Source organism: Saccostrea cucullata, unplaced genomic scaffold (genome assembly GCF_032062105.1).
Source record: "Saccostrea cucullata isolate Sc308-1 unplaced genomic scaffold, CSIRO_AGI_Scuc_v1 ctg828, whole genome shotgun sequence".
NCBI lineage: Eukaryota > Metazoa > Mollusca > Bivalvia > Ostreida > Ostreidae > Saccostrea > Saccostrea cuccullata.
The window spans coordinates 12,398-33,676 of record NW_026941379.1 but is presented as its reverse complement, the minus strand read 5'-3'; the positions used below and the strand labels follow the sequence as shown (position 1 = coordinate 33,676).

The 21,279-nt window shown below is 32.5% G+C and overlaps 1 protein-coding gene across 1 annotated transcript; it reads left to right on the top strand.

Moving 5' to 3' along the window:
- The first annotated feature begins 4,716 nt into the window (after positions 1–4,716).
- On the top strand, positions 4,717–5,790 carry LOC134257725 (perlucin-like protein). Its single transcript, XM_062740324.1, has 3 exons — positions 4,717–4,845; positions 5,200–5,293; positions 5,558–5,790. The coding sequence occupies exons 1-3, from the start codon at positions 4,747–4,749 to the stop codon at positions 5,788–5,790; spliced, it is 426 nt and encodes a 141-aa protein (XP_062596308.1). The 5' UTR covers positions 4,717–4,746.
- Positions 5,791–21,279: the final 15,489 nt, after the last annotated feature.

Sequence of the window (21,279 nt, the reverse complement as noted above, 5' to 3'; positions counted from 1 at the left end):
AGACGTTGGAAAAATGAGTTGAATTTTTGTCTTAATGTGGATTATTTTATTAGATTTAAGGCATCCACAACCTCAAAATCAAGCAGTTTTACCTTGGACATAACTTTTGCAAATTATTAAATGACATCCAGAAGAAAAACTCAGTTTCAAAAATGGAAAACCGGTAGGGGAAATGTATTGATTATGCAATACTCTCCGAATGCTTGTTTATGTATGGCACAGACAGACAGTGTCTGACACGCGGATAAACAGGAAGTTGACATCAGATTTAACCTCAAGTGTTACCCACCATGCATATGGCATGCCTTAGCAAACACTGTGCTAAAATTTCAAGCATCTTCAATGAAAAGCTGAGTTCCTGAGAAAACTGCAACCAAACATTTGCTACATACACACACAGGCAGACAGACAGACAAACGGACTGACACACAAAGGTAAATCAGTATACCGCCCTCTCCTTCGTAGCGGTGGTATAATAATAATAGGAACTGCAAAATATCATTTGAATAACATCAAAAACAAGTTGAATCGAGGAGGGAGGGGGCACTCTTGACTATGTGCTTGTCCTACTTAAACTAAGAAGTGCATGTACAGGTTAAAACATGTGTAAATATGTTTCAATTAATAAAGCAAGTTGCTTCCAAAAGATCGGTCATGTTTTTATGTAGGTATTTATTGTTTCCATGGAAACAAATCCTGCTACAGTAATTCAGATAAGTGTGATCAGTTTAAGTTTGAGTTCATCTGTTTTTTGTCCCGCTAAATAAATTAAAAGTATAATCAAACACTGGTGGCAGTTCTATGAGTTTTGTATACTGGTATATCAATAATTATTAGGATTATTCCTGAATTATTTGGTTACCATAGCAACTGTTTATTTTAATTATGAATGTCTATTTTCATGTATATTAAGTGAAATGACAAGGTTTACACGGTTTGTGGAATTTATTTCATTGAGGAAGAAATATAATCAGGCAATAATGGAGTAGATTTTGTATATTAAACATATCAATGATAAGGATTTTCCTGAACTATTGGCTGCCATAGCAACCATTTTTTAAAATTAAATTATTAATTACTACATGTATTTTGATATTTAGTAAAATACAATTAAATTCAATTTATTTTATTGAAAAAGAGAAAAAATCATGAATGAAGCTTTTATGATATCAGTTGTATACTTGTCAGTATCACAAAAATTGTGATAGCAACCGTTATAAGGAAGTGCTCAAAAACTGTTTGATTACCATAGCAATGTGATTTTAGAGCTTGAATTTTTATTCATTATTTTTTTTAAAATGTACATAAGTGAATTAACAAATATAAAAAAAGTGTTATCTATTTATTGAAGAAATTAAATAACGCACTGAGGCCACAGATTCTGCATAATGAAAACTTCAATAGCTACAGTGATTTTTCCTGACTTTTTGGTTGCTATAGTAACACAGTATTTTTGTTTAATTTATGAACTTACATTTTTATCATTTTATTTTAAAATTATGAGGTTTAGTAGTGTGATTTGTTTTACTTTTGATTTTTTTAAAGCTATAATGTACAAAAAGGAGCCAAATGTTGAATCTTCAAATTAATCCAAAATCTCCATAGCAACCGTTTTCATTTTCGTTTTATTTTATTTTAAGAAATATTACCACTCTAGAAATTTTATATTTTGTTAAGTAAGGAATGACCTTTTTAGTGATGGTGGTTGTTTGTTATGGATTGCCCGCGTTTTCTTGCTACTACGCTTAGAAAATGCCAAAAATTGGCATTTTTTCAAATTTGTTAAAATTTGAAAAATTCACACTTTTTACTGAAAGACAACTCTTTTATGACCAACTACTGAATAATTTCATCAGTTGTAGTAGTTACTCCAACAAATATTCTATCAGAGTAGGCAACAATCAAATCTCTAAATAAAATAAAGAAAATAGAAATTTATGATGAAGATTGTATACTTTCAGTAGGTTGCTCTGTATTTTTGGCCTCAAAATGGTGGTTTTGGTTACCATGGCAACCGGGACTCAAAATAAAAAATTATCCCCAAAAATGTTCTATACATGGTGTTTCTACATTGCATGCAAAAAATCAGCAAAATCTGTGATGTACCATTTCCAACTTTTTTCTAAATTCTTTGATTCTTACAGAGAATGACTCTTAACATGTTTAACTTTTTAATACAATGTCTTTCTTTTCAATCTTAATATTTCTCGATTTTCGTGTTCAATAGATAAGATAGGATGTGCAGGTGTAATGATAAACTTCACAGACGAAATTATAGTTTATATAAATAAATATTCAATGCAAAAATTCATATATTTTTGTTTTCTTTGACAAATTCTGTTTATTTGTGTATTAAGTATTAGACGCGATCATTTCCTGTGTATAGGGATTAGCAGTGCCTGAGCAGGAAACGACATGCCCTGGGGGTTTCACACCTGTCTTATAGTATACCTTGGGTAACGCTCGCTGGATGTGCACATCGATCGTTGTCTAGCCATTCAACAACACGTTTGATTCATTGTTTCATTATTATTTCATCGATATCATTTTCAGATGCGATATTAGCCTTGGAATTTGTATCAAATTGTTGTTGCTTTTTTTTAAACGGAATGTATAAAAAGAATAAAAGTAAAAAAAAAACTTTTAAAACAAATTAATGAAGTATTTGATATTAATTAAATCAAATAATGATCCATTCCTATGTTATTTTGTGTCTGTTTATATCTGTACCAGTTAGAAGATTGAAAGAGAGAGAGAGAGCGGAGAGAGAGAGAAGAAAAATATCACAATATTATAAGGCACGTGCATGATCGTTTTTCCTCCTTTTTGATCAGTATATCAATTTCTTTAGTGTAGCGAATAAAACTACCGCTGATTTATCAGTTTATTGACCATTTGTCGAATTTGTCTAAGTTTTATTGTTATTTATCGAGAGACTTGTTTATGATCCACTTTCTTCTTTCGTTTAGCATATGTACCTTTGAATTACTTTCCTTTTTTTTCGCCAGATTACAACGACAGATTTTGGTGGTAAAATAAAATGTATTTTTGTTATAAAATGTGATTAAGAAAAACACAGTACTATAGTAACTATATTAAAATTGTCGAATTATTGAAAATATTTATTTGAAACAAAAAGTTTAAAAAGGATTCTGTCTGCAACAAAAACATTCTTTATTTCATGCATTTCAATTCATGAGCTACACCTGAAAAAAAAAACGGCTTCGTTTTACAATGTCGTAGGAAAACGCATACAGGTAATACACTCAGGTAACATCCTGTGTATATAGATAGTATGTACACTAGACAGCGTCGTTCCCTCGGGGCTTCTCATCCACTTCGAGTAAGCTCCACTCCACACCAAACTTACCTGAGGAAAACCGAACGGTTACACAGACATCTGAAAACTTGAAGCATGGCAACTTGATGATTAAAATAAGTTAATTTCTGTGTTGTGTGTTCGAATATTTTAGGGACCGATTTTTATATTTGTGTTTTATTTGAACCGGAAAAATCTGAAATTTTTTTATGTTCATAAACATGATTTTAGTAATTTTCGAAAAGAGCAGAAAATAGAAATACATTCAAATACTAGCTATGATATTATTGATATTCTGAATAGAAATACCTGTGATTATTTTATTAACAAGAACCCCCCACCCCCACCCCCACAAAAAAATCGTCGATATTTAGTTCATAGTCTTACAGTGTGACGCATAATAATGGAGCAACGGTATTCCTACACTTAGGCGTGCTTTGTTAAAATTTAATTGTAATTATGTATCACTATCTATCATCTTATTTCATGCTATTATTTATAACAGACATGTATACAGAAGTAACGGTACTTTTGTAAATGAAACCAAATGACTGATATAATCTCGCAGATAAATAAACACATAGCTACATGTAACTGCAACTGCACATGCTAATTGTGAACACCGGATTACAGTGCATATAAAGAGAAGCGATATCATGGCATTCTTTAAATTTTAATTATACCTTTTTAGCAATTTGAAGATCATTTGGTGTGGCATTATTGATTTTGAAAATAAACTTTAAGTTTATATATTCAATAAATTATACGACTTTATTTCATCCTATACTGTACATGTATTACTGTTAACAGACGTTTTTGAGAATTAATTAATTTTGAGTGACCATTGGTAAAAAAAAAAAAAGATGTTTTTTATTAAACAATTTGATAAAACTTAAAAATGAGTTTTTAAAGAATCTATGTAATGGTATAAATCTATTAATATTAATGTGGTCGTAATCCTCCCCCCCCCCCCCCCCCCCCCCCTCATTTCGACACGATTAAAAATCGACAATACTTTACAGGTAAGAACATCTTAGCTGAAGAATAACGGTAGCTGGCCCCGCCGCGGTGTAAACACGGTCTCAGGTAGCACCGCGATCAAAACCCGCGACGGTGTAACGCGGAAAGGATTAATACACCGCGGAGGATACGGGATCCGCGTTGCCTGTACTGTATACCACCGAATATTTAATGAATCTTTCAATTCATTTTATTTCATTATGCCATTGTGCATCTCATTTATTTTATCTGACACTTATTTTGGATCTTCCAAAAGGAAAATATGGACTTTGCAGTTCTACGAATTATCTAATTATTTTGTTCAAATTGACAAGGACTTGAAGCCTTTTTATGAATCAAAAGCATGTATGAACACGTTTCAGTTATCTCTTTAAAAGTGAAATCAACACTCTGCTAAATGTTAAATAATGTTTGTATTTTTCTTAGGTTGCCATACCGGTTGGAGGCGGTACCAGGACCATTGTTATCTCTTTGAGCAGACCTTTTTAAACTGGAACGAGGCAAAGGTTGTTTGAAGCATTATATAATCATTTATGTAACAAACAAGTCAGAAAAAAGTGACACTTTGTGGAAACCATTCTGCAAATTATCTTAAAATTAACTTACACTAACACTGTAAAATGCATGTAACTTTTGTTCTTATTTTTTTTTTATTTAACTAGCAAAAATTATTTGTCCGTTTCGCGATGTACTTTGACTCAATAAAATTAATCGTCACGAACCCTTTATTTTTGCTTTGTATTTGATGAGAATATCTCTACTGTCGCAGTATATTTAATGAATAATTAACATAATACAACTAATTAAACCACAATTCTAAAATGTTCAACCATCTTTTATACCTTTTGATTCTATTTCAGACCTATTGTACTAACAACGGAGCATATCTGGTTGAAATTGACACCAAAGACGAAGATGATTGGCTTGTTGAACAAATATCGATGCGCAATGGTGGTAAGCAGTTCATCTAAATGAGTATACATTCTTGTTAAAAATGTTGCACATACAGCTGTATATTACCAATATCCCCAGAATGAAATTAAAACATGCATTCTGTTTTAATACAAATAATATACTGGTGCAAAGGAATTGCCATTTGCTCTGTACATTAACTGATTTTTTCCGCAAAAATATTCCTAACTACTTTGTACTTTATGTTTTAGAAATCTTATCAACCATGTAATTTCTAAGAAATAATAATTTTTTCTTTAAATATAGGTAAGAATGAAAATCAGTACCTAGGAGCAACTTCTCACGCACAACTTGGTGTGTGGAGATGGAGTACGGACAATGCTCTTATTTCCTATAGCAACTTCTGGCCAGGTCAACCAAACCTCTACACCGCCGAGAGATGTATAGTTCTAGACTGGGATGCAACATATGGTACTTATAAATGGGGAGACACAAGATGTGAGATGACAAGAAAGTTCATATGTGAAAAAGATTTGTGAACTGTAATATTGTTAATTTAATATTTGTTTAGCTTAATATACTGATATATAGATATTAGTATTTTGAAAAAAATAAAAATTTTGATGCTGAAAGAAAAAAAAACATATTGAAAAAAAAATGATTGATAAAACGGAGACTGACATCGAACTCGACCCATATTACTCCGATGTTGTTTAAGTTCGTGTTTCCTCTGATTATGCTAGATTGTAACTATTTTTGTGTCGTTAAACATCTAGATCACGGTTATCAAGTAAAGAATTACATGTATATATCTATATGAAATACATTATCATAGCTAATGTAAATGTAAAGAATCTGGGGGGATAAGGCGAGTCAAATGCCCACACGGATTTTGTCGCTCTGTAAGCATTTCGGAAATTTCATAGTTGTACGATTTACCTAAACATTTAAAATTTGTACAGCACTGTCCAAATGACAATATCTATACGTTTACAGTATTTTTAACGTGATGCTTTTCATATTGCGTGTTGATTGTTCTATCAAATAATTATGTCTTCAGGGTTTGGGAGATAGTACGCTTTACCTTTCCTTTTAACTGTTTTTGCATACAGAACAGTCATATCGCGCTGGCTACCCATGATTGAATTTGTTTACATTTTAATCGTGTAATGTAGTCTTGAACTAAATGCATTTTAAATGTTATATACACATGTAGCTTGAAAACTTGTTTTTTATAGGAAAAACATTAATTGACCGTAAATAAATTCAGCATCTTATCTATTTATTTTGTTTTTTGTGAAAAAATATGTTTATCTGATTTTAACCTGAACTTTAAAAAATCGTGATTCGAACACTCGCGACAGGTAACCAGTCTAGACGAACTCCAAAAACGGCGTGAACTCCAAAAAAGAAGTCTTTAGCTCCGTCATGCATTGCGGCAAAATGGCTTCCGATGTAAACAAACGATTGATTGTCGTTCGCTTTCTCCACAAATACAACTGAATAATGGCTGTATTTAGTAAACTGTGACTGGATTTCAATTTTTGTTGAATAAATAATTGTACCCATTAAATTATTTAGTGGTTATTGACTTATTTATCGCTCTGTATTCTTGCATAATAGTGATTTGGGATATACGTACGACACCGGGATTCAATAAAGTCGGTAAGAATTAATTTTTCTAACTTAATTTACTGTCCCCTTGATTTAAATTTTATGCCATTCCTACTATAAAGATGCTTAAATTTTACTTCTAAGGGCTAAGGCACTTATATATCGTATATATATATATATTTTTTTTATGAAAAACAGCACAATTTTGGCGGCGGAGCAGAGATATTAACAGGTTCGATTTGAGAAGACTTTTTTACCGTAATTTTAAAAGAATGATTTTTTTTATGTTCTTAAACTCATAGATTATAATTCTAAAAATGTTTTCATGATTATATCTATTCATATGTGAGATCATTAGGTATATAGCGATGGTGATAACTTACGCTCTCAATATTCAGATATCATACAGGATTATATGACGAAATAATATAATTACAAATAGGTAAAAATTCGGTCAATGTTTAACAGTTACAACATATATATTACATTGTTCAATTTTAAATATTTTCCCCTTTTATTATATATTTAATTCCCATACGTTTATTTTTCTTTGTATTTGATCTAACTGAAAAACGTGAACTTTCTTCAAAAAAGCCTCGGAGGAAATGTGGAAACTGAATGGATTCTCATGTAACTGTCACCTGATCGACTCTTATTTATGATTAAAACCATCAATTCAGTACTTTTTTAAATTATTGGTAAAATGTATTTACAATGCAGTTGCTCATTGCTGATCTAAACATGCTGAAATTCATTCGTACACGATAGACATGAAAGACAGAGGAAATTCGAACTGAAAATTCGCCTGCGTTCCTTACTTACAAAAAAACCCTCTAAAATCAGTAAAAGTAGTTCTAAAATGACTAACTTAGTCACTACAAACAAATTATCAACCACAGAGATGTTTTCATAAGATTACGACTGTTTAATTTGTATTTTGTATCCTACTTGTACGATGTCTGGCTGAACCTCGAAGTTGGTCAACTTTGACTTGAAATTAAAAACTATTTGCACATGAAATCAAAATTCTAACAAATACGTTCTCTAAAACCATTTATTATTAATCATTTCTGAGAACTTACATTATTGTAAGGTAATCCAATTTTTTGCAAAATCACTTTTTATAAGAGCCCACTTTTCACGACTTTTCACCGTTTTTTATATAACTGCGCATGCGTTGGACTCGTTTTTTGGAGTCTTTTTTGGACTGAAATTCTCACTTCCGTTAACGCCGTTTTTGGAGTTCGTCTAGACTGGTAACTGGGTGCTTCAACTCCGCCTCTATGACTACTGAGCCACGAAGTCGCACACACATTTCCCTTTGAAAAGCAAACAGTTCAATATGTATAGCAAACGCACAACTGGACTTAGAGTTTTTGAGAATATGTTGCGAAATTTAAGTAGGTAAACTAACTTTTTTTATATAGAGTGGGTCTTAGTACCATTTTTTTGAAAATGGTGAGAGATACATTCTTCCATACCCTTTGAATATTTGTTTACAAAAAAATGGTACAAAGACCCACTCTATATAAAAAACATAGTTTTAACATTCCATTTTTATCTTTTTTACGGTTACTAAAGCGTATAACCATTTTGGCGGGTTAATTGCAATCAATTTGTAAGTCATTTGATTTAAGTTTTATCTTTACTGTATGCATATGGTTATAAAAAACTCCAAAATTAAACAAAAAGTGTAATATGCAAGATTTTATTTAATCGATATTTTACTTGCCCTTGCGTAGGCATATGACTCGCCTAATCCACCCAGATTCTTTGAATGCACCCTTTATAAATTTCATCAGCTGTTTATAAGATATCATCAATGTATTTTTTATTAAAAGAAAATTTCAAATACTTGTTTTTGGTGTCTTAATTAAGGGTTGGGATGCAACTGTTTGTGACATGTTCCTTGTTTGTGTATTCCATTTTAATAGATATTGAAAAAATACTGAATATTAAATAGAAGTAATGACAACAATGATTAAAGCTTCTCAAAACTGCATCAAATGTCAAGATCAAATATTATAATACAATACGAAAGGACTTGACACAAGTAATGCGGATGTGAACAAATATATAATCCCTAACTGTCTTTCTAGAGTAAACATTAGAGAAGAGATGATATAGGGCATTCATTTTGGACATGTGCATTAATTACGTGTGGTGTGTCAAGGAGTGTTAAGTGCATTATAATGTTCTACCCCATGATTTGAATTAGGAGTTTAACCACCGAATTATTTTAATAATTACTAGATCTAGACATATTTTGTTTGCTAATGAACTTATTTGATTAAAGGAATAGCCATCTTGATAAATATTACATCTCTATTAGGAGGTAATGGAAATAATTGATTATTAATGAGAGAAAATTCAATAAACTAGCTAACTAAAAGAATTCTAAACCCTGTTTAAAAATGACTTCTCATAAATCATAAAAGTATTTAAAAAACTGTTTGCTTTGGAAATTTTTTTTTGAAGTTTGGTGTTTGAGTATCATTTTGATGACAATAATCAATTATTCATTCATTATTTCATTATCCATTATAAAGCTCTCCATGAAACACGGACACACATTCCAATTCTCAGATAAATGAGAGTAAAGAAAAAAAAAATCAAAGCTGTAATTGAAGGTACCTCAAAATTATGAATGCAATGGTTTCTTTTCTAAAATAAGATTGATTTTTTCAGAAATAGAAATTTTGAAAAAACAGGGAAAGCCTTGGATGATTTTTAAACTTCCTTTTTTGGAAAAAAGCAAGAATAAGGATACAGATCATGATAAGGATAAGAATACAGATCTCAAAAAATCAATTCTACAAATATGTTAAAAGGGTATAAAACGTGTAACTTTTGATAGTCTGATTCTTTTCTATCATAAAAACTTTATTCTTTTAAAATAACCATTTTTGTAGGAATTGTGACATTTCATTTTACAAGAAGTAAGACCTGAGACACACTGATTTTTATAGGATTTCCCCGTTTTCCCCAATGATGACAAGGAACAGCCGATGGATGTGACCGGTCAATAGGGAATGCTCATTCTTCCATGGCACCTGATCACACATGCTCTCTCCTCTATGCCATCCGATTTGGAGGTCTATATTTGCTCTGCACCCGATCTGTCAAAGGAATCCCAATACAATTCGTTAGCACCTTATTTCATGCATAAAAAGTAATCAAGAGATCAGATGATGTCTGGTCTGACGAGAAGGCAGTAAAATGTTTGAAGTTTCCTATAGCATTCCTCTTTCTTAATTTAATAACAGCAGTTATTTTTTTCATTTTCATTTACAGATTGAAACATGAATGAAACAAAGTTATTATAAATTAAAGATAAAGATTGGGAAATGACAAATAAAATACACGCTGCAACTTAAGAGCTGACGCTAAAACCTCTGCGCGATGAGATCAGGTGCCATGGAGAAGAGTGCATTCCCTGCCGACCGGTCACACCCGCCGAAAATCTTTCGAGAGTACAGTGAGTAATTTAGTACGAAAACAACCAGTCTGCATTTGACTTATTGATAGATTGTAGTTGCTGACAAGGTCTGACTCATTTAATCGAAAGTATAACTTAGTAAGTGATGACTTTAAGCGATACTGCTGTTATTTTGTGTACATCAAGTTGTTTGTCAATTTATTTACCTCGTATTTACCTCGTATTAAAAATTACGACTAATATGCTCAAATCTCATCAAATCAAATAAAAGAATAGGTGAGCAAGCTCACATACCCCATGCTCCCCCAAAACTCGAAGTGCTGAAATTTACGAAACTATGCAGCGGTTTATGAGTAGTTGCGCTGACAATCTGTTCATTCTTATATTTAAGGTATGGTCAAAAACCTAAGTGAAAAAAGTGTGGAAATTCCCAGAAAAAATAAAAGGAATTGGAATATCCTGATAATATGCACATCTACACATTGTGTCCCAAATATCTGCAAAGTTTGACGAAATTGTGTGTAGCGATATATGAGGAGTTGCGCTGACAAAAAACCAGGAATGGCGGACTGTCTGACTCTTATGACTGACTGACACTCTGACTAACTGACTGACGAACGGGTCAAAAACATGATAATGGTTGTTAGATTATTGCAAACCTCATTCTTTCGAGAAAAAAAAACACAAATTAAAATATGTAACAGATGTGTCAGACTGTGTGATATCTTTGTAACACGCCAAATTACATTCTTTTAAAATTCTCTTATTATGGTTTGACAAGTCTACGTCCTTCTAAGATGTGCTCGTTGCTGTCTAAGAAATTTAATTCAATAGTAAATAAGGCAATGATGATGTATTGTGTCATATTAACAATTGGAAGATAAAGGTTGTTAATAAACCAGATGCCTCTGTCGAGACTGAAGCTCTACTGGTTTGTACTTTTTGTATTTTAAGTAACCACTGCAATAATGTTTATCGAAGTTAAAATCCGATATACAGAATTGTGTATTTTAGTGTAATCTACTTGTGAATTTAAATTATAAATTATAAAATTATATTAAATTATATTGAAATCAGACCAAAACTGTAGGAAACGTAGCATTTTGAAAGAATTTCACAGAAATTTTCATTTTTAGTAACCACGGCACACCGTTCATCAAAATCAAAAACCAATTTACAGAATTATGAACCTTAGTGTAGTCTACGTGTGTGCCAAGTTATATTGAAATCAGACAAAAACTGTAGGATGAGTAACATTTTGAAAAGAAATCACAGAAATTTAAATTTTCAGTACCCACGGCAACACCGTTCATCGAAATCAAAAACCGATACAGAGAATTATGTACCTTAGTGTAGTCTTCTTGTGTGCCAAATTATATTAAAATTCGACTAACAACTGTAGGAGACGTAGCATTTTGAAAGAATTTTACAGAAATTTCTATTTTTTAGTAACCACGGCATTGAATTCAAAAATTGATACATAGAATCCTGTATCTTAGTGTAGTCTACGTGTGTGCCAAGATATATTTAAATCAGACCAAAACTGTAGGAGACGTAGCATTTTGAAAGAATTTCACAGAAATTTATATTTTTAGTAACCACGGCAACACCGTTTTTCGAAAACCGATACAAAGAATTATGTATCTTTGTGTAGTCTACTTGTGTAAAAAGTTACATTGAAATCAGACCAAAACTGTAGGAGACTTAGCATTTTGAAAGAATTTCACAGAAATTTATATTTTCAGTAACCACGGCAACACCGTTTATCGAAATCAAAAACTGATGCAGAGAATTGTATATCTTAGTGTAGTATACTTGTATGCCAAGTTATAATGAAATCAGACGAAAAGTGTAGGAGGAGTAGCATTTTGAAGAATTGTTTACAGACAGACAAATAGACAGAGGGACGGACGCCGGACGCATTAATTGTCTGAAATCACGGTGTCAGGCACTACTAAGAATCAATACTTCCTAGGTGCGCAGCTAAGAGATCACAGTTAGCCAGCAAAATTTTTTGCATGCTGATTATCTTCGGATTTTGTTACCTACGTTTCAACAATAACAGTTAGCAAAAAAATAACCATTTTACTTATACAATATATTGATGTGTTTATTTCCATTAGTTTTTTGTATAGAGCTATTTATTTTATGGAAGTTCCTATACGGACATCTCCGTTTGACCTTATTTCTGCGTTTCTGTACTACTGAATTTGTCCATTTGTCTTCTAGATAAGGGGTGATACAATCATTTCGATCCAAATATCACGTGTATGTCTTTGCACCCTTTTCCTAAACTATTCTATTAAAATGAAAACTGCATGAATTACATAAAGTCTATTCTTTTTATCGGAATCTCGATCGGACTTTGGAAACATAATATTGTGAAATAAGTTAGAAGTTACACCATTTAAAGTAATGAAAACGCAACAAACAAAAACTTCTTGAGAAGATGAACTGGCCAAATATACATGTACATCTGATCATACATCTGATCAAATCCCTATGACACGCCAAATTCACAAACATGAGCTAAACATATTTTCACATTCGATAAACTAGGTTTATCGGTTGTAAACTATAGTTTACTGACTGTTAATTATAGTTAACAACGTTAATCTATATTTTACATCTGTAAACCATAGTTAACGCGATGATATATGTTTCACAACCGTTAACTATTAACGAAGTTCGATCCTGATATTTAAAGTCTTAATTAAAACTTTTTTTGCTAAGTATATTTTTAGTTTCTACATACATAGCTTAATTAAAATTCAAATCAAAAAATGGGGGTCAATACGCTACTTTTGGCGCTACAGTACATTTAATATGACCTTTTTGCACTGAAATTTGTGTCTTAATCAAAAATTAAATTTTTGACGTTTTCCCTCCAATATTTTTATCCAATTAAAGCATGAAACAAAATGAACTCTTAGTTTGTTTAAAAAAAGACACTTTAAAATTGTGACTTAGAAAAAATTTCAAACTGCTTCGCATAATCAATTATTTGAACTTTCTGCACTAATAAAATGTTATTTTTCCGGCATCGAAAATTTAGTAAGCAAGAAAATTATTTTAAAGTCTTAAACTTTTTCTGATTTTAAGCAAATAGGTCAAATTTATCTTGAATATTTAGAAAAGAACATCAGAAGTTGGGGTATATGATGTAAATTTTCAGAGATTACTAAAAAAAGTGTAAATTTTACGATAAAACTGACTAAATTTTTTCCCGGGTTTTCAGAATATATTTACTATATTTGTCACACTTTGTTGAAAGAATTCATAAGAAATGATTTAATAGATATTTCAGAACCAGCATACATGTAACACATTTCACTGCAAAAAACAGCTTTGTGTGCAACCAGCGTGGAACAATAGGAAGCCAAAATTAAAAGTACTGTTATAGTTCAAAAGGGGAAAAATTGATCATTTTCGTCTAAAAAACCTTCAGCCACAAAATATAGTCCTTAGCTTAATTCTACTCAAATGAAATTTGAGCGCGGTTTTTTTCATTGAATATAGTTCAATTTGCATTGTAGAATTTAGATTTAATGTTAGAACTTGAAAATGATGCAGAATTTTATAATTAATGTACATGACCACAATTCACTCAAAAACTCAGAATCCAACGTCCTTAACACCGAAAACAATCAATTGCGATTGCAAAACATAGATTATCTGATAAATACAGTTTCACGATTTGTAAAATATAGTTTACAAACCGTTAACTATAGTTAACGATCTGATAGATATAGTTTCACGATTTGTGAAACTATGATTAACAACTCTTAATTATAGTTTACGATTGTAAACTATAGTTTACAAATGTGAATCTATGTTTATCAAAATCTATTGGTAACGCTTTATTACAGACAGATAAACTTCGATTATCATTCGTAAACTATAGTTAACAACAGTTAAACATAGTTTTACAGATGATAACTATAATTAACGAATCGTTAACTATACTTAACGAATCGTCAACTATAGCCTACGGTTTGTAAACCATAGTTTACAGTCGATAAACCTAGTTTATCAATTGTGAAACTAGGTTTATCTCCTTTTTGTGAATTCGGCGTGCCATATCCCCCCTTTCCAGGTTCTCCTCCTACAAAGCATAAAATAAACTTAGGAAAATACCTCTTCATATTTCAGGATTGAGGAATTTTATTTCTTTTTTGCTCATACAAATATTTTTATGTGGACCGGGTCACCCCAATCTCCGAAAAAAAACCCATTCTGAATCCGCGCATGTTGCAATTCATATATCACAATGTTGTTTGTTGGGTTATTCATGAATATCGAGCTTAATTTATCAACTGTTGATGATCTGGCATACCCAAAAAACTATAGTTAACATATTTTGAATGCCAGTCATAACCGTTACGATTCCCAATTTCTTGTTTTGTTTCTTGGTTGTTAAAAATCTTCAGTTTCATATTGTACATGTATCATAACTAATACTCATCAGCTGCTTATATTCATATTTCAAATGTTATCCACATTCAAAAATTCTATCCAAGTTTTATATCATTCTTTAAAACAACATATCGTATACATCAGTGTATGGACATGCAACACTAAAGAACTAGTCCAATAATAATAAACAACGCAGTTCAAGTGATCGTCTCCATATGCATCATCTATGATATGTCTCTGTTCAGATGCTCACAATAAATAAGAAAGCAGTGAAAATATTGGATTTTTTTTCCACAAAGGCTAAAATATTGAATTTACTTATTTCATTCTCAACATTTCACCCCCCCCCTTTTTTTTAAAGAAAAAAAATGAACACACATTATTACAGTTTACCTCAGTGGAGAAGATAATTATACTCCACTCCAACAAAATGTGTAATGCATGATTTGATAACAGATTTTATAATAAGTGTAACAAGGTAGCTTGAAATCAGTTTAGACCCAAGGGCAGATCACTATACTTGCACAACAACCCCCCCCCCCCCCCTTCCAACAGAATAACAACTCTTTAGTATGCAGTGTATAGATGATTCTTCTACAGGTTAAATAAAATCAAGATTTCAATTACACAAGGTTCTCATAATATAGAGTTAGGATATGTTTTAAACCCACAAAAGTATTGATCAAAAGGTTTATTACTCTTCATGCGGATAAATTGATTGATTTAGTCAGGCAAACTTTTTAAAAAGCTGTTACTTGTATCCCATAAGCTTTTCTGGTCTCTGACCAGTAGAGCTAAAGAAAAACACTGTACAACATCACGGCATAACAGATATAAAGGGGATGAAGGACTTGTAGCTGAAAAAATACCTGTCATTTAATTTTTTTCATATTTTGTATATATCTTATTTAGTATGTCCTACATACTATAAAGCAGACATATCAATAGGTTTCTAGACTTATTTTGAGATATTGAGTGACAAATACCATACCCCACAGTGTCTGAGCGGAGTTTTTATTCTCCGTGTTTCTGGGTCCATTACTCGGTCGATAATTGAAATTTTTCACCATAGATAAAAAATATACCAGCGGAAATGTGTCTTTTAAAATATTTTAGAGTATGAATAGGGTTAAAAATTCCTAAAAGCAAGATTCTTTTGTAACACCACATCTGGAGACGGAAATTTACGACTTTTTTTTAGGACAACTTAAACCATAAAAAAATTAATTTGCAAAAAATCCTATCATTCAATATTTGAAAATTTACGTCGAAGTTCAAGGTCGTCATTGTATCTTTAACTGTAAAAATATCGATTGGTGAAGCTGAGCTCAATATTGCACGGGGCAAAGTTAAACGAGTCATGATCATGAGAAAAACGTGTCAAGTTTACATTTCTCGAGTAGGGGAAAACCCAACTATGACGTCACACATTCCTGAAATAAGCGAAATAAGACAAATCCACAGAACTTTTCCGTCAACAACCATGTAAAAATATTTTTTGCGTTCTGAAATTTACAAAATACCCTACCATGTACATATTATGACCCGTTTTTATGATTTTATACTACCCGTTTTTACCGTGTATGATCTTACTGAACTAAGAGATCCACTATGACGTCAAAGACGCACTGGACGCGCAGAGTAGGGAAACGGCAAAGTGGATTAATCTATTCCGTAATTTGATAATATTTGCAAGAAATTTTGAATGTTTTCAGAGAGTTTTATACTAGGTGGTGAACGCAAACAAACAGTCAAAAAAATTATACAAGTACTGTGGTTTCAATCTCGTTTTGTACATATCTTATCAGAGATTATGACGTAAATCAACTGAGTCACGTGACCATACATCCTTCATTCCCTTAACTCAGTGAAAAAATATACTGACACGCAAAAGAAACGCAACGCCCTACTTTAGGGGTAAATGATTATGTAAAGTAAAGAATTTTGTATCTTAAAATTATGAATATTTTCAATTTGGTAAACATCGATAATTTAACGGTTGTACAATTTCCATACCACACCGGAAGTCAAGTTTGAGTCTGCTTAACAAAAATCAAAATTGCATGTTTAACAAAACATTTGGCAATACTATGGAGTTTTAAGGTTTTTTACTGTTCATTATAAGTAATGCAGCAATATTTCAAATAATAAACTCTCCTTTCGTTTCCTGTAACGATGCTAAGGCTACTTGAAAATGGCTTATGTATGCATTTTCATTGCTCTAGCTAGAAAAATTCAATGTAACGGTGATGGAAAGTTTCTGATGCGAAATTTCACTACGCCTCAACAGGGTCTTACGTATCATGTGCATTGAGGACAGTCCTTGTACCGGAAGTTCAAGGGTGGCTACACCGCTCTAAGTTAGAGAAAATTCGACCTAATCATCTGTAAAACAGGCATTTAAAATGCCAAAGAATAATTCTTCGTTTAGATCTCGATATTAATGAACCTACTGTATCGTAAAAAATTAAGCTCCATTTTTTGTTTAGGACAGTCTTGCACGTTTTACTTTAATGGCTGGGAAGGGGGGGGGGGTAACAGTCATATTTTACTTAGTAAAGCAAACAGATAAAAATTTAATATTTTTATAAAATCTCTGATGTTCTGAAAAGTGAGTTTACTTTATTCGCTTTTCAAAATCATAAGATTAAAAAATCAAACATTTGTAGATTACTGCTTGTTGCGTTTCTTTTGCGTGTCAGTATAAATATTTATAACAATTCATCTTTACTTTGTTGAAATCGATACTTGAACAACCGTAAAATACAGAGTACGTAAGGGTAAGCCAATCACTTTTCAATCAATAATTAGGGATCTGATATATATCTTCGGGAGTTGTAAGACCACTTGACAAAATTTTACAGATTCACAAAAACACAACAGTTTTTTTTTTAAAGAAAAAAAAAATGAGCAAACTGTTCACTATCACTTTAATTGTCGTCTTCATGGCTTTGTCCGAAGTCACTGTTTTTTCTCAGAAATATACTTTGAAAAATGAGTTTAACGATAAGAAATCAAATAACGAACTTTTAGGAGAAAATAATTCTCCTTCTTTGACAGAGTGTGTCGCGATGTGTAAAGACGACCGCGAGTGCTGCTTCTATGAATTTAATCCCCAGATGAAGAAATGTCGTACCCACAGGAAAATTGTCACGTCAGGAGTATTTAATGAGGTCGACTGGAGATACTATGCAGATGAATGTATGTATAACTGTAATGTTATTTTTGTCTGTTTGGTTGTTTGTTGTTAAAAGCACCTCTGCCGATAGTATACTGCAAAGAGTAAGCGCCACTTTGGGCCTTATTTGGCCCTGAGAATTTATGAAAAATCAAAACCGCTTAGTTTAGGTTGCAAATGCAGTATTCATCACTTGAAGTGTTGCTGACCACGAATCTAATAATTGTGACGCAATTTCCTATCTAGTCAATGCATTTTGACGTCATAAAATGAGTCATTCTCCTCATATCATGTATAAATTCCTTTAAAAATGACCTAAAGTTGAAGCATTTCTTTCAATATTTTATAAAGAGCACAACCTCTGATCCAAAATATTTAAACACATAATGTAAGCTCTGTTTCTAAGAATCAAAAAACATGGGTTTTTTTTTTTGGATCGTGGGCTGTTCATATTTTAAGTCTTTGCTGAAGGTAGTTAAATACGCATGTTTTCTACAAATTTGAAGAACATTGCAATTTCCTAATGCCTGTTTTCAAATATCTGGATTCTCAACCCAAGCACCAAGTGTCTACTTTATTTTGATATATGAAACGGGAAAGAGGGTGATAGTTAATTCATTGGTATAAGGACCATTTTATGCATAAAATGGCTCTCGCTCTTTTGTACTTAACTCGACAATTGGTGGGCCATTGAGTAGTGGGGCATCTTTTTCGTGCCTGCATCTTTAGCAACACGGTACCTAGGTTTATTCGATCTCATACGTAGGTCAAGTCTCCAAATCTTACAACAGATTAGAACCCCGGCATAAGAATATTAAGTTCCTAATGCCTCAGTCACATTTCCCGGCCGATGGCTGAAGACAGGTGGTAATCGATGATTTGAGCGATGCCCTAAGATCGGTCCTCATCGGCAAAAGTCCTTAAAGTATCAGTAACATAATATATCTAACGATGGGGTAAATGATGGTTATCCGATGGTACCAGACTTATACAGGACCACTGATGTATCACCAAATAGAGACCGATGATGTATTTTACTTCGCTCATACATTGGTTGGTGAACATCGTTCGTATATCGATCGACTATGAGTTAATGTTTGGTCGAACACCGAGAGATTATCGGCCGATGTCTGTTCACCGACATCTAACCCCCCATTACCTCAGATTCAGCAAACACTGGACGATGCCCGATCGACCATACATATGCCGATTCTTAAAAGATGTTTTATACCATCGTTCTTGTTTTTCTGACTGTAAACCAAAATCCCAACACACCAACAACACTATGGGTACTGAGCTTGAACCCCCCTAAAATAAAGCTGCCTCAGACAGTCTGACCTGATTGGGAAACATCAATACAATCAAATACTGGGATTCAAAAGTAACGTTTTACTGCATTTGAATTCCAACGCCCCATTAGACGGATTTTATCCTCAGGTATTTAACACTGAAAAGCATGTGATGCTGCACCTATCTGAAAGCTATGCGATTTATAGTGCTTTGAACTAAGCCCAATAAAAGACAAACTGTTTTTCAATGCTGATGTATAAAATGACTGTGTTATTGGAGCAGATCCATCAAAAGAGAATAAAGGCCCTTGTTTTGTCCCTCTTACTTTCAGATACTTTGCCATTGATTGTACTGGACATATAGATTTGGATTTTTGAGCTGCTATTTGCAGACATACTGGTCTGTCTGTGTGATTGTGCTTGAAATGTTGAAGTATCAAAGTCATAAATTCCTTTTGTTTTTTATCTTTAGACAAATTGCTTAATTGAATTAAATTTTTGTGCCCAGACCTTGTTGACTTTGCTGTTATTTCTCCCACTCGCAAAAAAGCAAAAAAGCTAAGTGTAAACATTGCAGCCAGAAGACGCTTGTTATACTTTCCACAAACCGTAAACTTTAATGCTCGAATTAACTGAAATAAGATTTTTGGTGTTATCGGTTATCGAATATCAGTTGTACTTGACAAGTGTTGAGCACCCTTAAGGGGTTTTTTCGCAACAAAAAATTGTGTTGGATCTGCTAGCCCTTGAATTCTATGATAGTAAGAGATCCCAGCTAAATATGTATTGATTGTGTTATAAGATCTGCCCTTGCGGTGTAACCATGCTATAAAATATACTACATCTGTAACTTGGGATGGGAATTTAGCGCTTGTTGAGAACGTTTGCCTATGGTATTTGTCATATACAGCAAGTGCGGTCTTGTAAGATGAATGAGTATTTTGAGAAACTGCTGCTTGCAATAATTCAGATGCAGTTTCTTCTAAACCTGAAGGTACTTGACTGATATGCTTTCTGGGTATTGATCCATATGTGGTGCCAAAGCCCTAAATTTTTCGACCTGTAAACGCGAAAGTAAATCTGGTAAGATATTCAGTTTTCAAGGTATATGTTCTGCTTTGAAAAGAATGTTAAAGCGTAAGCAAGCTAAAACCAAACGTCTTACTAAATGCATAACTGGAATATCTTTTGATGATATTTTGTTAATAATATTAACAACTGCCATGTTATCTGAATAAAAAAGGATAGAGCTGTTGGCTAAACTCTCCCCCCAGGTTTCAACCGCTACGACAATAGGAAATAATTCCTTAAATGTAATATCATATTCCTGCAAATGTATCTCTTCCCAGCCCCCATAAAACCATTTCTTGCCTAAAACTGCCCCATATCCTAAACTTCCAGCTGCATCAGTGTACATGTTAAGTTTATCTGAGTTTTGCCATACCTCATCTATGAATATAGATTTTCCATTAAAATTGTTTATGAATTCACTCCATGCTTCTAAATCTAGCCTAGCCTGCTTATTGAGACGAATTCTGAAATGGGGTTTACTTACTCCTTTTGTTAGATTTATAAGACGTCGCAGGAAAGCTCTTCCTGGCACGACTACACAACATGCAAAACTTAATAAACCAATTAAAGACGCGATTGCACGGCGTCACGTGATCACGTCATTTGGTGAATAAAAGAAGAATGTTTGCTGTAACTATTTCCGGAATAAGGAACGTCATATGTTTGCGCTCATGACAAAAAGGGGTTTATTTTTCTAAAGTAGAGAAAGTATAAGATATTAAAGATTGTTACGATGCACTGAGAGTGTTGGTGAGCGTTGATCATATTTTTTTTACCTATGTGCATATTTTACGATTTGACACGTAGACCTGTCTATTGTATATCTCTGAACATTGAAATCTATTTCATTAAAAATAAATTTTATTTATATCTTGAGGTTTATATCTTCATTTAAAAATTAGAATTTTATTTAAGATTGTTGTTTATCATAGGATCTACATCTATATATATAGCTGATTTCCGATGAGAGATTCAGACGGCGTGATTTACTAGATACATGTGTGATGAACGACGGCGATTT